We start from the raw sequence: 17,108 nt of genomic DNA on the forward strand, positions 1-17,108 counted from the left end.
TCCGAATATAACTCGATAGAACATTATTTTTTAAGCAGATTTTTATTGATTGTGTTTTTTGGCACGGACGGGAGGGAGCATCTCGATCATTCCAGTTAAAGTCCAGCATAACCATGAGAAAATCGAGCTTGGAAAGCATTTTCTGCAATTATTGCGGTCTGCGGGGTTTAATTATTTACTCTCGTAGATGAAATAATAAAGTTATGGTATTTACTGAAAATGAAGGGGCAAACAGAAAAACTGAAGTTTTTTTTATTCGAGAAAAAGATTCAAATCGAAGCTAAGCAGAAATCAGGCTACAATACCTGCAGTAAAAACACCAATTCGTGGTTTTAGAATTCTTATAATTATTATTGAACCTATGAATGTTGAGCTGTTGAAATAGGAAAAAATTCAACTCTAGTGAACTTTTACTAGAAATTTTGGGATTGGGAGTGACTCATAAAACGAGACGTTCCTCGATTCCATCCTGAAAATGGGTCCAACTCTAACCATCAAGATTGTTGACTCGCTCGATAATTAATTGATGTTACTTATAAAATAAGTTTACTTACTTATGTGATGGATTTTTTTTAAATTTATACCTCCCATCTGCACATTCCTGATATATTAGATTATAACCAATGGATTTTTTTGTTTGTTGCAGGTAATTATTTGAAGATTTTAATTGGGTGTTTTGATGATGACAGTAAGCTAAAGATAAGCCAGTGTTAGTAAGTAAGCACTTAAGAATATGAGTTTGACTGATTCTAATTTTATTGAGCTACCTGCGTAGCTTCAAATAAGAGGATGTGATTCAATCAGAGAGTAGTTTTAATACATCGCAACAAATCAATAATATAGGCCCACGTAGACTATCAAAAATATATACCTAGCTTCAGAAATCTGATATTAGAAAATTCAGAAAAATTTTTCTGATTTCCCGTCATAATCTGGTAACGATTTTTCCTCTCCATCAAGCATAGAGAAAAATTAATAGGTAGGTAATTATGGTAATATTAGTTTCCATAGTGCCTCGAAGTTTTAAGAAATTTAAGCTTCACGGTCTCAATTCACTTGCTTTTTTAACTTTTTCCCACCAAAACAGATCGAAATTAATAAAAACGTTTAGAACAAGTTGTGAGGATCTGGGTGCCTATAGATACTTTTTCACGTATGAATTGCATTCCTGTTGACATAAATTGACTAGCCTTATTCGGATGCATGGCCAATAAATGGTCGTTAGTGCTCGTTAATTAAAAATTTATTCCAGCTAATTACATTGGAAAACAAAAGAATAAGATGCACCAAAGTACCACAATTGACCTGGTGTATCTGAGGTATAGGTTCTTATTTAAAAATTTGTGTTTCTATTTACAAAGCCCCATCTTCAAAGTCGTTCGATTCGAGTATTAGAACGTGTGCCTTGAAAATATTTTGTTTTCTACTTGACTTCGTTTTGCTCTACTCGATTCACATCCACGTTATACTTCAGTTTTACTTTCTCGATCTATTAAAAATAAAAATTATTTTGTACTCGTATGTAGTATTTTTGTCATTTTTAATATTTAAGAACCCATTGATATGATGTAAGCTAACAATTAGTAGGTATACTTTCATCAATATCAAAATTGAGCCATACATTTTCAAAATATGCTTTTTGTATCTCATCTATCATTTCATCAAGTTGTAAATCGTCTGTCTTGACTTTCTCCTTCAATTTATCTGTTCGAAAAAAATACACAGCGATACAAATGAGTCTAAAAACGAGATCATTTCACTATGCATTCGGGTTGCTTGTTTTTGTATACTTACCTAGATTTAATATTTTCTGCTGAAAGTCAATTTCTTTGATTACTTTTTCGATGGCTTTTCGTTCATTTTCCTTCACATTCTCCACCGCATCAGTAGAGCTGGATTGTGGTCCTGAGGTTTCAATCCTGTGTGAAATTGAAGGCTATGAATGTCATATTACAGGACTCGGATTTTTATGCTCGAGCATATTTTTTTGCGTGCAAAAAGCATTGGGAATTTTTCAATTATCTCAACAATTCAAAGATTTCCATTAACGCTTTCGAGGTGAGCAAAAATAAAAACTGGGTGAAAGAAATGCCTTTGACCAAAAAGTGAAAAAAAAATCTGGGCCGCTATGAAAAGTTTTTTTCATCAAGTCAGGAAATCAGGTTGAAATATATATGGCACAAAATTTGATGAAATTGCGAGGTTTTTAGTTGGGACGACTGATTTTATTTTAAAAAAGTTTTGGGTTTAAAGCACGAGATAATTATAGCACAATTTGAGTCAAGTGCACAATAATGCTGCTCTGCATGAATGTGTTTGGTACCTACTTAGGTACCAAATACATACTACAACAAGTAGGTATACTTGTTTACATTCCTATGAACTTACGAGTAACACTGCTTTAGTGGTTTGCGTGAATTGGGACGCGATTCCTTCCCCATATAACTACGAATACTGGACGTAACAGGTGAAAAGTACACTCTAGTATTCCTCTCAGGCTTCCACAAGATGATGTACAATTTCGGTGTAAACAAGAAAATCAGAATTATCAGAGTATTAATCGAAGCGCATACGTTCATCGCTAATATCTGCAAAATATTGACTGTCAATTGATTTATTTTCAAACAAGTTGAATTCACTAAAAAGCTTACTTTTTTGTCATCAATAGTAAAGTACACCGTGTTGAAAGCTATTGCTGTGAGCACCGTGGCATACATCGCAAAACCAATGTACTTGGCCTCGTTGAAATTCTCTGGCAGATTTCGTGTTTTGAACGCGTAATAAGTACACAGCAATATCAACAGGGCGACGAAAGCGAATATTTTGATTAAAAATACTCCATCTAGATAAAACCGTTTCAGGTTGAGGTTACTTCCACCAATTCCTGGTTCTAATGAATTTTGGAATTTCACCGCAAACCAGCATATTAATATTTCTACTGCAATCAACATCGTGGTCATGATGATCTGGAAGTTGGAAAAGGTATTTGCATTTTGTAACTCGGTCTTCATGAATGTGAATAAGTTATGATACATATTTTTGGTCAGTGTTTAAATAGTGAATACTAAGAAACTACATAAGTAACAGGTACCTGAGCCTTTAGTGACAAATATTTGAGGTCCATGTTGGCGAATCTATGTTTAGGCGTGACCAACAGACGAGCGACTCGATTAGTTTTCACCAATAATGCAGCGTATATCATTGTGAAACCAATTGCTGGTAGAACTTTGACATCCGATGTTTCAAAATTAGAGGTTGTTGTCGAAATGAGGATTGTAGTGTTAACCAGAAAAATTCCCGTAAACATCATGTAACATAGTTCTCTGGTGGTCGATTTGACTGCCGGAGTATTTTGATTTTTGACAAACACCAATAGTACGATCGCTGTCAATATGATGGATAATGAAGAAAGTCCGAAGGATAATAAATTCTGAACATCGGTGCATTCGGTTGGTATTCGTAGAATAACGGATAAAGGTGAAGGCATACACTCTACACAGCAGTTATTTCAGAAAAAAAAGTTGATTATTTTGCGGCGTTAATTAACACTGTACAGTGTACACCTATATAGGTCGTACCGAAGTAATAACCGATTTAAAAAATATACACAGCATGACAGCATGATACAAAAGTAGTGCTCGGTGGCTTTTATTTCCATGTGGAAAGAGCTAGCGAGATGAATGAAGCGGAGGCGTTGAGTAGGGAAAAATAAGGGCTTTCAAAAGCGACCTTGAAAATTTCTGGCCCAAGCACATGGTATCCCTCAATTGAAAAACCGGTTTAGTCAAAAAATTCAAACTGGTTTTTATTGGCGCAATGTATTCTACACACTAAGGCGACAAAAACGTGATATGCATTTTTTGAAACCGTGTAATGGGGAAATATGCCCTGACTGCCATAGGTAGTCCATGTCCTACATATTGCATAAGCAATAATTCGAAGATGTACCTCATGAAGGTCATCTTATTATTTTGGTTCTTTTAGATCTTTCGATCATACGATCCCCCTGGGCATCTCTCTATCTACCCTAACAGTAATTGAATATGTGTGAACTCTATGACGTCACAGACGATTCGCGAACTCGAGGTATCTCTATGAGATCGTCAAGCTCGCCTCTTTACTTGACTTCTGCTACTCGCGATGGCAAGGTCCTGTCTTTGATTTTACTCAGTTTAATATAGAATTTGTTGTGCTAGTTCTTTAATCATTTCTTACCACCTTCGGTGGCAAACGTAAATTTATTTCAAATGTTTAACGTAACCCCCGATGGGGATTCTTTACATATCTTCTCATATCTCGGACCCTTCACCAGAATCCGGACTGGGAGAAGTGGCAACCCTACAAATGTGTTTCTAAAACTAGAATCTACGCTCGGGCCTAGTATTAGAGGACCCACAGGTGAGTAGATTAACGTGTACATTTTATAATGGGATTTTACCCTGATCTTACCCTCTTTAGATTAACCACCAATGTTATGTTAATCGAAATGTCTGCCTGCGGACATGGGGATTTAGTGTGAACCGTGGACGTAGGTAGAACGACGAAGGGCGCCGCAACTATATCAGGCGCACCTATAGTTTTAATAATTTTCCTAACTGTTGATGAGTGTCTATCTCATAACTTTAGTATTATACTATAGATTTAGCTTAGAAGTAGGTGATTTTGCCTAAGTCAAGTAGTAGTTATTGTAACGCACGTAACTTCTAAAGTATGTCCTTATCTGTAATATTTTATGTAATACATCTATTTTCGGGACATAAAATGTTTATTCGAGTATATTTTTTATATTCTACATGATTTAAATGAATATTGTGGTTAGGAAGGGTGGCTACTCTCTGTGAATTGAGCTAGTTTGGAAGAGGAAATTATTCCTTCTCTAAGGAATAATTCTTAAAATGGTTCCCCAGATGTATAGACACTGGACCTGCGTATAAGACAACCAACTGCAGGCTGAGGGGAACAGAAATGGTAAAGAAAACTTGAGTAACGCCAATTTATGCTGCTTGGTGATCTTGGCAGTGCTGTACTTCAATTTTGCAGGCAACACGTCGACCGTATATAATGGACGAATAATTCAAATGGCAGGAAATGACGGCTAGATTTTGGATGCAGAATCCAGGAAACGTTCTGCACATGCGCCAAACATGATGCTTACGGTCCTGGCGGAGAGAGAGAGACGGTTTACTGGTTGAACATGGGTTGAACCAGTGAACCGTCTCTCTCTCCACCAGCACCGTAAGCGTCATGTTTGGCGCATGAGCAGAACGTTTCCAGGATTCTGCATCCAAAATCTAGCCGTCATTTCCTGCCATTTGAATTATTCGTCCATTATATACGGTCGACGAGGCAACAGGGAAAAGGGAGGGCTGTGTAGTCCGCGAGGTACTCCTGACTGCGCGCGCAGCCAGGAGTTCCTTCCGGACTACACAACCCTCCCTTTTCCCTGTTGCCTGCAAAATTGAAGTACAGCGCTGCCAAGATCACCCAGCGGGATAAATTGGCGTTACTCAGGTTATTTTGCCAAGATGGCTGCCAGTTGGTTGTCTTATACGCTGGTCCAGTGTCTATACCTAGATGTTTTTACCATTATTCCACCTAAACCTAGTTATTCCTATCCACACTATTACAACCGGTTCATTAATTTGCAACCAGCTAACAAAAAATACCCAAAAATTGTAGATAGAGAAAAAAGCTTGAAACAAAAGTTGTAGAGCTTGAAAAATTGAAGAGCTCTATTCCAAAGTGGGTTAAGTCATTTTTTCCTCCAAAAAATGCGTTTAAAGTTTTTGATACTAAAATTTGTTCTGTTTCCAAAGGTCGGTGCACCTTTCTTTTCTTTGGACATAGAACAATCACTTGTAGAAAAATTTACTTTGAAAAATTGATGACTTAACCCACTTTTGAAGTAAAAATCTCCGTAAAACGTGCCTTTTTTTAAAATGACTCAACCCACTTTGGAATAGAGCTCTTCAATTACACAATTCTGTCTAATCACATTTTGAAACTGGTTCATTGGTGCGCATTTAGCAAGCAGTTTTTGACAATCGCCTAAAAATTTGAGATTGAGAAAAAATCTTGAAACAAAAGTTGTAAAGCATGTAAAATTACACAATTTTGCCTAATCACATTTTGAAACTGGTTCATTGCTTCACATTTAGCAACCATGTTGTTGACAATCACCTAAAAATTTAAGATAGAGAAAAAAGTTTGAAACATAAGTTGTGGAGTGTGAAAAATTTAACTATACTTTCGCCAATCAGATTTTGAAACCAGTTCGTGAATTCGCAGCAAGCCATCGAAAGTTACCTGGTTGCAAATTAATTAGCCATTTTCAAAATCTGATCAACGAAAATTGTTCAATTTTTCACGCTCTACAACTTTTGTTCCAAGGTTTTTTCTCTATCTCTAGATAATTTTTAGGCGATTGTTAAAAACTGCTTGCTGAATGCGAACAAATGAACCGGTTTCATATCAGATTTTTGTCGCCTTAGTGTGTAGAATACATTACGCCAATAAAAACCTGTTTAGATTTTTTGACCAAACCGGTTTTTCAATTTAGGGGCACCCTGTGCATGAGCCAGAAATTTTCAAGGTCGCTGTTGAAAGCCCTTTTTTTCCCCTACTCAACGCCGCTTCATTCACCTCGCTAGCTCTTTCCACGCTTAGAAATAAAAGCCACCGAGCACTACTTTTGTGTCATACTGTATATGCTCCATTCAGTAGCACCCACCGGTATGATTTTGATTCGCCATTGAACCTTCTGCACATTTTTCACACGAAGTACCATTCTTGTGTGGTATTGAAAAATCGCCGCATTTTTCGCAATTCCAACAACATTTGTTGTCATGATTTGTCTGTAAACAAATTTCGATCAAGCAATAGATAATAATAATGTACTTTTAATTGATTAAAAACTCGGCGGTATTGAAACGAAAAATTCACTCGGTAGTATCCGGCTGCACATGGTTTGCTGCATCTCTGTATCGGATAGTGATCTGAATATTGGAAACCCGCATCCGATATGGTTAGATTACCTTGTATTCGTAAATTCACATTTTCTTGTTGCTCGTATTCTGTATGATTGGTTTTCAAATATTCTGCAACTTTGATGAAATAACCGGTTTCATTTTGTATTTCTTGAAATTTGTGTACATCAAATCTGCACATGGAAATAGCCTATGATTATTATACGAGTATTTTCTAAAGGTGCTCGTGTGCGTCAAGAAATTGAGATAGCAAATATATTTTTCTTAGCTTTTGGTCACAAATTATAAAAGTATGAAAGCACACAGGACATAAGCTATAACATTGCTAAAAATGTGTGAACCTCTTTATTTTGAGGTCGCATCTCCATGAGGGCTCTGAAATTCTCTTTTACCATTGCAGAAATGCATAGAGAGGTGAAAATAAATTGGCCAAAAAAAAACGTAGCCTGATGCCTTACTTATTACTATAAACTATCTTCACAACTACGAGTACTTATTTGACGTTGAAACGTTTGGTTAGGCTTCTTCAAGTAAGTACATATAAGTTTAATTTAAATTTTTTTATTCTGTAATATGTTATTTTTCCGCGATAAAATGTTGCTGATATAACTATGAGAAGAGCATTCGAATAAAAAATTTGTGGAAACGAATTTTGTCGGTACATAACGCCTAGGTACTTACTTTTCTATCTTTGGTAGACCATTAGGCCGAGTAAAACTAATTTTTTCGTTGAATAATTCAAATTTGATGCCACGAAGCGCATTTCCCTGTTAAAGTATAATGTTCATTAACTTATTATCGATGAAAATGGTGTTACTCAAATTTTTCTTTATCGCGTGAGGGAACTTTAAACTGACGTCCTCCGATTTGAATGAAACCTGACTAAATGGAAATATTTATTCTATAAAAGTTTTTTCAAGAAGAAGTTTTTTCAAATTTGAAGTTTTCATTTTTGAAAGTCGAGGCCAAAAACAATTTTTTTACTAATTTTTGAAGAGGGGTTTTCTTGCACGGTTTTTCGTTCAAAAACGTATTCCATAAGAGACTTTAAAAAAATGAAAAGAAAAAAAAAACAAAGTTTGATAGTTTTTGTTCAATGAATGTTTCCATTTTCCCTTCAAAAATTGAGATGGTGTGTATTTCTGTTCTGGAATAAGGTTCTCATTTTTTCTTTTTCTCTAAAGTGAAGATTGTCTTTCTGAAAATAAAGTTAACAAACTCGTTTTAAAAAACTCGATCTCCCTGGAAAACGCAAGCCCGAGCCAACTTGCCTCACTTGCCTCACTTGCCCCCCCTACTTCTGTCAGAGGCACTGCAAAATTCCACAAAAAATTAAAGTTTAATTGCTCTGGATGGGAAAAAATGAACGCTTCAGCACTTATGACTTGACTTGGCGAGCTTATTGGGAATCATTTTGTTTGATTTGCTCAATAACCCTTATTACGAATTTACGAGTAGTATGAGGCAAACTAGAAAACAGAGACTGGAGAGTACATATTTCTTGAGAATTTTAGAACTCATATGAGATTTAAAAATTTCTCGTTCGATCTAACTTAGTTTAGTTCAAATCGGAGGGTGCCAGTTCGAAAAGTTGCCTTGCTAGTGCAGGACCGACACTCACTGCTGTCCTTCTGGTTATTTGTGCTGAATCAAATGTTTGTTTCACAACATGGGTCATTGCATATAGTGATTTGATGATGTTAATCGCTGCATTTGAATTATTCTGATAGAAGTCTCTGTGCATACCTTTGGATCGAAAAAATGAAATAATTATATATTGTTCAAAATAATCACTAAATCGCACCTTAGGAGTAATAAGGTTGCATCTCAAAAAAAAACCTATTTTCACATTTTTGCATTTTTGGGGTTTGTATGACCCCCCTCATCCAAAAATAACACTCTGAGTTGGGTACATTATCTAGATCTTGTAAAAATGCAAATGGCCTAACTCAAAATCCCAACAACATTGCAAGTTGTTTGGAGTTATAAGGGTACATCTCAAGAAATTCCGCCTTTTTTGAGTAAATTCCGTATAAGTATACATGTACTTACAAAGTGTTAAAAAACGGTTTTGATTGTTTTGAATGTTTGTCAGATAGAAATAGTCACAAGAAGTGTATTTTTTATTGGTTTGTACCAAATGGAAAAAAATGTTGAAATTGATCACTTTTCTGAAAAATGAATTTGCACATAATGAAATTTTAGTTTTTTGAGAAAAACTCAAAACCTAAGCACTCTGGAAAAAAACTAAGGACATTATGTCGATTGCAAATTTAATTCTCTACAACTTTGTTAACATGAAATTTTTTTGGACGCTTCCTTTCGCCTCCAGATCAATTTTAATGAAAGGTTATAACTCAAAATGTTTTCCAAACATTGAAATATTTCCTCTTTAAGATTTTATTTTTCGAAGTGTTCTTATGCTAAATGAAGGAACGATACGAGATCTTTGAAATGAGGTGCTATTCATTCCTCACAATTAATTATAAGTTGATGAAAATAATGAATCAAGTTTTAAAAAAAAGAAAATCACTCTCCTGTAAAATTTCACTTAATTTTTGAGATGTAACCTTATTACTCCCAAGGTGCGAAATATGATGTACTATGATGTGTGTGTGCGTGTGTGTGTGTGTGTATGTATGTATGTATGCGTGTGTGTGTGTGTGTGTGTGTGTAGGATGATTTACCATTAGACATTTCTTCGCGCTTATCATCAGTTTTGGAACGGAATTTCTCGTCGAAGTATCTTTTCCTGAACGTCTCAAGATAGGAATATTTCGTATCATTTTTCTCCGACAACGAAGTGTAGTAATGGTAGAAATTTTCATTATATTGAAGCGATGGCGTGACAAGGTGCAGGTCTCCTAAAGTCGAATTCCATTTCACTTCTTTTGTCCAACTTAGCGCTATATTTCTATTTTCACGAATTTATAACAAATCAATAATCATGCATGAAAAAAATTATGATAAGTGCTCCAAGCTCAAAAAAAAACATACATTTGCGAGAAGCTACATATCTAATCTACCTACTCATATGTACTACTCACCCCGCAATTACAACGTATTTTTTAGTTTGGTTTTGTAATCGGTTCTTCAAATTTTGGATGTCTTCTTGATGGCAATAACAAATGATTACTTCGACCATACTACTCGTACGAGTTTGTGTTTGCATTATTTGTTCAGGGTTGAGTGGATCAAGCCACTGAAAATGTGGATTGAGCAATATCTAACTTAATACAATGCTTAAGCTAAACTGCAGTAAATTATTTTCTTTTTCCCCCTCGCTTCGTTCAGGAAATAACCCTTAAAATACGTACCTCACAGTTGAAAACATTTCAGTCGGAGTACCTATCTTACCATTTTTTTAAACTGAGGGATGAAAGGAACCATAAAGCACAAACCGTGAGGGGACGAACAACTCGAAATGAATTGACTGAATGATCCATTGATCCGAACGAAGCAGATAGCAAATTACGTATCAACACTATTTCAAGCAAATGACTCGTGTGTGTTTTCTCTTCTTGCGCCAAATGTCTTTGTCAGGGACAAAACTATATGGGGTGGGTGGACCACTCTCCCCCCTCCGAAGTTGCCTAATCTTAAAAATTCGGTAAATTTGCCGACTTTGTCAGGAATCGACGAAGTTGATAAATTTTGAAAATTTTTAGTCTTAATAAAGAGACTTATTTGCCGACTTTTATGGAACTTGAATAGCACAGTTATAAAATTTTTGGCCCGAGCGAATTTCTGAATTTCTGCACTCGGAAAATATCTGTTTTAGGATGTTGAATGTAACAAAGAAACTGACTTCTTGTAAGAAAGTAATACTTACATGATTTGCTAGATATTTGAAATATAAATTTTCGAAAACTTCAGCCCTCGCTTCGCTGAGGTCTGTTTATTTTCATTTTTCAAAATCGAACTTTCTAAAAAATTATCATTCAAACTCAAAAAAAGTGTTTAAATCCAAAAATAAACTCCTCACTAATTAAAAAAATGTTTTTTTACTACTCCACATACGAAATTTTGAGAACGTTCGCTCTCACTTTACTCAGGATTTTTCGCTTTTGCTTTTCAAAACTGTTTTTGAAAAAAAAATTAAATTCTGAAATTTTCAAGCCAAAAAAATCAACCTCCTCCCATAAATAAAAAAACATTGTTCTTTCATGTTTCGCCCCTGGTCTTTGTATTCAATTTTAATGGGGGTCTTATTTATTTTACCATCCCTCAAAACAGTTTCACGACGAAACTATACCTATGTACTTAACAATTCTTTGACTATGCATACATTATTGCTCTCAGCTAATTCCTCAACGCGTCTGTTGAAAAAGTTGGCCATTCCATGTTTGTCTTTACTGTCATATTCTTTTCCTGAAAATAAAATGCGAGTGTACATTTACAATAATCAACTTGTATTAAAGTTAAATACCACGACAAATAAAGCTTATTTTCTAGGCGTTTTGTGTACAAAAAGGAAGGGAAACAATGTTTTAAAATATAGGTACATAACTAAAACAAAACTGATGTTGAAAATATTTAAGGCATTCGAATCCGTGGCTGAAATACTCACGAGGATGACGTACTGCAAGTGCAACATATTTCCACTCGAAATGATTTAAAATTTCAAATATAACATCTGCTATGAAAATATGACCGGATGTTGGAGTGATGAAATCATAAGGGTACTCCGGCGTAATGCCATCCATGCCATCCATTTTGGTCGGTGGCCCTGAATAGCTAATGTGAGGGAAGGCATAATACGTTTTGAAAATATTTTCAAAATTTAATTGCGTGAAATCAGTTTCATAAATGAGTCCAAAGGTTGCATTATCGTGATCTATCGAATCCACCTATGAAATTATGATTTTCATAATTAATGGCCTTATTTAGTGTATCAACTTAATGGATTTGTGTACGTATCTAGTTCGGTGGCTACCATTAATTGATCATATAATTTTGAAAGATATTTCATTTCTAGGCCAGGAAAGTCGCAATCCTCCATTACATATACTGTCAAATTAAATTTTTGCAAAAGTTTATCGTCTCTGAAATCAAAATAAACATCATTACATAATCTGTAGCTTCATGATGAGGTGAAAAAATGATTAAAATTGAAATGTTTCCAGTGCCAATATTCTTTCTTCCAGAATCATTGTATTAAAACCAAAATTTTATAGTAGATACTGAGCGATTTTTAAAACGAATGATTTGTTTGGTTCATTATTCGCTATGCATCCTAAAATGTTTTCAAAACAGACTAGGTACTTAATACTGTAATGCTGAAAAAAGTTGATAAAAAACACGCATTATGCGTATTTCTTTTTTTGGAAATTGTGGGTATATTAATACATACAAGAATCAGCGATAAAATCAGTGCCATAATTCCAAAATCAGAGAGGATAATATTTGTGAGATTGGAGGTCAAGCCGAAACCAATCGTGATAATTCAAGTTTATGCGCCAACAGCAGAAAGCAGTACAGCAGAAATCAATAACTTCTACAATGATCTAGAAAAAGTAATGAGCTGCTCAAAAAACAATGATGTTGTGTTTTTGATGGGAGACTTCAATGCCAAAGTCGGGAATGATCATGGTAGCCAAGTGGCAGGGAAGCACGCACTTGGAGAGCAGAACAAAAGAGGAGAAATGCTCGAAGAGTTTGCAGATATACACGATCTAATAATATGCAATACCTGGTTCAAACAACATGCAAGAAGATTATACACATGGGTCAGTCCTGGAGATCGAGCCAGAAACCAGATAGACTACATACTTGTAAAAGGAAGATTCAAGAACATAGTGAAGAACTGTCATACATATCCTAGTGCTGACTGCAACACTGACCATAAGCTACTGGCTGCAAAATGCCAGATAGTCATGAAGAGCCAGAAGAAGAGCAAAGAACAATACCAACAACTTGACATTGCAAAGATCAAATCAAAGCATGTGCAGAAGAAATTCCAAGAAGAACTGGAAAAACAAAAGGAAGACAAGTTGGAAGAAGAACAAGGTATTGAAGAAAAGTGGCAAGAATGGAAGCGAAAGGTTGAAACAGCAGCAGAAAGTCTATTCCACTCAAAGATAAAAGAAAACACAAACCATGGATAACTCAAGAAATACTGGATCTGATGGAAGAACGAAGGAATGCAAACAGACCAAGTAGTGAATACACAGAACTAAATCACAAGATCATGGGAATGTGCAGAATGGCCAAAAATGAATGGTATGAGGAGAAATGTCGAGAAGTAGAAGAACTGGAGAAAAGACACAACTCTAGAGAAATGCATACCAAAGTGAAGAAGATGATGGCTGCCCATAAGAAAAGGAGAAGTGGAATAGCATACATGCGAAGAAAAGACGGAAAGTATTGTGTTAACAATCAAGAAACAGAAGAGGCCTGGATCAGCTACATACAGGAACTATATCGCACCTCGGGAGTTATAAGGTCACATCTCAAAAAAAATCAATTTTGATGTTTTTGCATTTTTGGGGTTTGCATGACCCCCTGCAACCAAAAATAACACTTTGAGTCGGGTATGCTGCTTAGATCATGTAAAAAATGCAAAGGGCCTAACTCAAAATTTCTACAACATTGCAAGTTGTTTGGAGTTATAAGGTCACATCTCAAAAAACTCCTCTTTCTTTGAGTAAAATTCGCACATACAAAGTGTCAGAAACCAGTTTCGATAGTGTTGAACGTTTTTAAGATGTAAAATAATCACAAGGAGTGCATTTTTTGTAGGTTTGTTCCAAAACAAAAAATTTTTAAAATAGAACATTTTTCAGAAAAATTAATTTGCATATATATTGAAATTTTAGTTTTTTGAGAAAAACTCAAAAACTAAGCACTCTAGAAAAAAACTAGTTAACGACATTATGTCGATTGGAAATTTAATTCTCTACAATTTTGTTATCATGAAAATTTTTTTGGACGCTTTTTTTCGCCTCCAGATCACTTTTTATGAAAGGTTCTAACTCAAAATGTTTTCCAAACATTGAAATATTTCCTCTTTAAGATTTTATTTTTCAAAATATTCTTATGCTAAATGAAGGTACGATACCCAATCTTCAAAATGACATGCTATTCATTCCTCACAATTGATTATAAGTTGATGAAAATAATTAATCAAGTTTTAAAAAAAAAGAAAATCACTCTCCTGTAAAATTTCACTTTTTTGAGATGTGACCTTATTACTCCCGAGGTGCGATATGAAGATGACACACGTCCGGCTCAAATGGAAGTTTCATCCACAGAGGAGGCACCACGAATCGAAATGTGGGAGCTGAGAAATGCGGTGAAGAGAGCCAGAAACCACAAAGCAGTGGGGGAAGATCTCATACCAATAGACTTGATTAAACATATAACACCTGAGTACGAAAAGGAGCTTCTGAAGATTATAAATGAGATATACAATGAAGGTACATATGATGCCTAAGGACTTCAAAGCAGTAAATTTTGTACCAATACCAAAGAAAAACAACTCGCAAAAATGCTCTGAATATAGAACCATCGCATTAATGAGCCATGCTCTAAAGCTACTACTATCCATCATAAATGCCAGGATTGAAAAGAAGATAGATGAAAATCTAAGCGAAACACAATATGGCTTTGTAGCAAAAAGAGGGACGAGAGACGCAATCGCCCTGCTGAAAGTGATCATCCAAAGAGCACTGAATGCAAACAGGGAAATTATTGCTTGCTTTGTCAACTATGAAAAAGCATTTGATCGTGTCAACCATGAGAGGATGCTGGAGATCCTGAAGAAATACAATATCGATGACAAAGACCTGCGGATAATCAAGAACTTGTACTGGGAGCAGAGTGCAAACATCAAGTTTGGAACTGAGTACTCAGAGAATAGATGTGGTATAAAGAGAGGTGTGAGACAAGGATGCCCCTTCTCACCTAGGCTGTTCAACGTGTACACAGAAGAAATAATGAGAGAAGCACGAATCAAACAAACGGGATTCAAGATCAACGGCAAGAGAATAAATGAAATAAGCTACGCAGACAACAAAGTGATCCTTGCTGAAACAGAAGCGCAGATGCAGAAAATGATCAACCAAATCAACAGTGCTGGATTAAAATATGGAATGAAGATAAATGCAGGTAAGACCAAGGTGATGAGATTTACAAAAGGAGACTTCAAGGAGGTCAAAATCAACATTGGAACTTAAGAAATTGGAAATGTAAATCGGTTCAGATACCTTGGAGCGCTGATAAATAATGATGGTAGAGATCATAAAGAAATTAAATCACGGATTGGAATGGCAAAAAGCGCCTTCAACAACCTAGCCGATGTGCTGGGAAATCGAACGATGAGTCTAGCTCTGAGGAAGAGAATTATGCGATGCTACGTATGGACCATTCTGAAGTATTCCTATGAAACATGGACCATGAGTGCAGAATGCAAGAAGAAAATATCTGCTTTTGAGATGTGGTGCTATCGAAGGCTACTACGGATCTCATGGAAGGACTTCATTACCAACCAGGAAGTAAGTATTAGCAAGAATAGGAGAAGAGCGGAAAGTCGTAGTAGAAGATATAAAGAATAGAAAGCTAAAGTATCTAGCTCATAAAATACGAGAAAATGGTATTTTCATGCTAGCGGTACAGGGGAAAATTCAAGGAAGAACTACAAGAGGGAGGAAACGATCGGAGATGTTAACAACAAACTCACCGGCCAACTCTCCCTGTAAGACCCTGAAAGAAACTATCAGATACGCTAGAAACCCGCTGATATAGATGGAAGTATACGCTATCTCCTGTAAAGGAGCGCGACTACGACGACGACGACGATATGCCATAATATGTACCTTGAGTTGAAAAATTGCCTCTAAACGATAAAATTAATGATGAAAATCTATTTTTCTTACTTCTGTATTAAATCCAGCGCATAGTATACAGCTTCCACGTTTTGTAATGCATCGAGATGAAATTGATCATCACATTGAACGTCTCCTCGAGTTGTTGAAACAGGTAAAATAATTCCGACTTTGATATTTGGTTTGCCGTCTTCCTTCGGTGATATTTCACCATCGCAATTCACGCTCTTCTGCGAAGCTGATGATATTAAAAAAATCAACAAAAAGGTGTGACAATACAGTTTCATATTACTCAGTTGAATTATTTTATTTGGTCTGTTTTTGCGCATAAAACTGATATGATGATGTAGTAGGTAGAGGTACTTTGATTAGGTTGAAATATTACGTTAAAGTGATACACGAGAATTTAATTATCAACTTTGAATTGAAAGTTCGCAAATTATCTCGAAAATTGTTGAAAATTAATTAAATAAACCATTTAGGGAATGATCAATAGCTGTGAATCAGTCATATTATTTACAAAATTGAAGTCTATAGTTATTTATAGATATAAATTCAGGTATGATGTAGGTAACTAGGTAGGTACCATTCACGAATAATCTACTCGATCGTACTAACGAATATAATTGTGTACAGATTTTTAATAGAACATTTTTTTTGGACTTTTTCAAAGTGTGATTATTTTTATTTTTGCTTAATCTCTTTTGATACCTATTATCTCACATGACACAATCAGCACGATAAGACAGCAAATCCTGTACATCAAGGTGACAAACATTTCAGAGCAGTTATTCATCCAGGATGATGAAATTTTTATGATAAAATCAAAAAGATAGCTTATGTTTGAAAAACGGTTTCCAAATACATATAACTCGATAGCACTTTTTCAAAGCAGATTTTTAAGCTTTTGATTGTGTTTTTTGGCGTGAACGGGAGGGGGCGCCTTGATCATTCCAGTTAAAGTCGTCGTCCAAGTAGGCGTTATACATACTGGTACCTGAACATTTGTGTAAATTATGACTGATCAATGAGCAGTCATTGTGTACCTACCTACTTCTATTACGTATAATTTTTTTTTCAATTGATCTTCTTCATTGAAGGGATTAAACGAAATTAAATAGGTACCTGAGAGCAAAGCTTATACAAAAATACTTTACAAAATCAATGTGGGATTTCATTTTATTTTTGTTGTTGTTGTTTTTGCTTACAGCACAGCCTATGATAACCAAAATTATCTTCTTACAAATTCGTTTCGATTTTAATTCACCGAGTAGGTAATTAATTGATTGATTTATTG

General features: G+C 35.3%; 2 protein-coding genes across 2 annotated transcripts in view; one reads left to right on the plus strand and one right to left on the minus strand.

Annotated features, from left to right (window-relative positions):
* LOC135841105 (max dimerization protein 3-like) overlaps nt 1-17,108 on the plus strand; it is an 835,585-nt gene that overhangs the window by 716,282 nt on the left and 102,195 nt on the right. The gene's annotated exons all lie outside the window — the stretch shown is intronic.
* On the minus strand, nt 966-16,581 carry LOC135840807 (metabotropic glutamate receptor 1-like). The gene is made up of 16 exons (XM_065357506.1): nt 15,863-16,581; nt 11,923-12,031; nt 11,557-11,836; nt 11,275-11,357; nt 10,034-10,188; nt 9,674-9,900; nt 8,608-8,732; nt 7,668-7,753; nt 6,943-7,159; nt 6,731-6,854; nt 3,092-3,492; nt 2,652-2,966; nt 2,389-2,588; nt 1,795-1,919; nt 1,622-1,704; nt 966-1,489 (listed from the first exon to the last, which is right to left on the minus strand). Exons 1-16 carry the CDS (start codon nt 16,138-16,140, stop codon nt 1,424-1,426), a joined length of 2,874 nt encoding a protein of 957 aa, XP_065213578.1. The 5' UTR covers nt 16,141-16,581; the 3' UTR covers nt 966-1,423.

The sequence above is a fragment of the Planococcus citri genome, chromosome 3 (genome assembly GCF_950023065.1).
Source record: "Planococcus citri chromosome 3, ihPlaCitr1.1, whole genome shotgun sequence".
Classification (NCBI taxonomy): Eukaryota; Metazoa; Arthropoda; class Insecta; order Hemiptera; family Pseudococcidae; genus Planococcus; species Planococcus citri.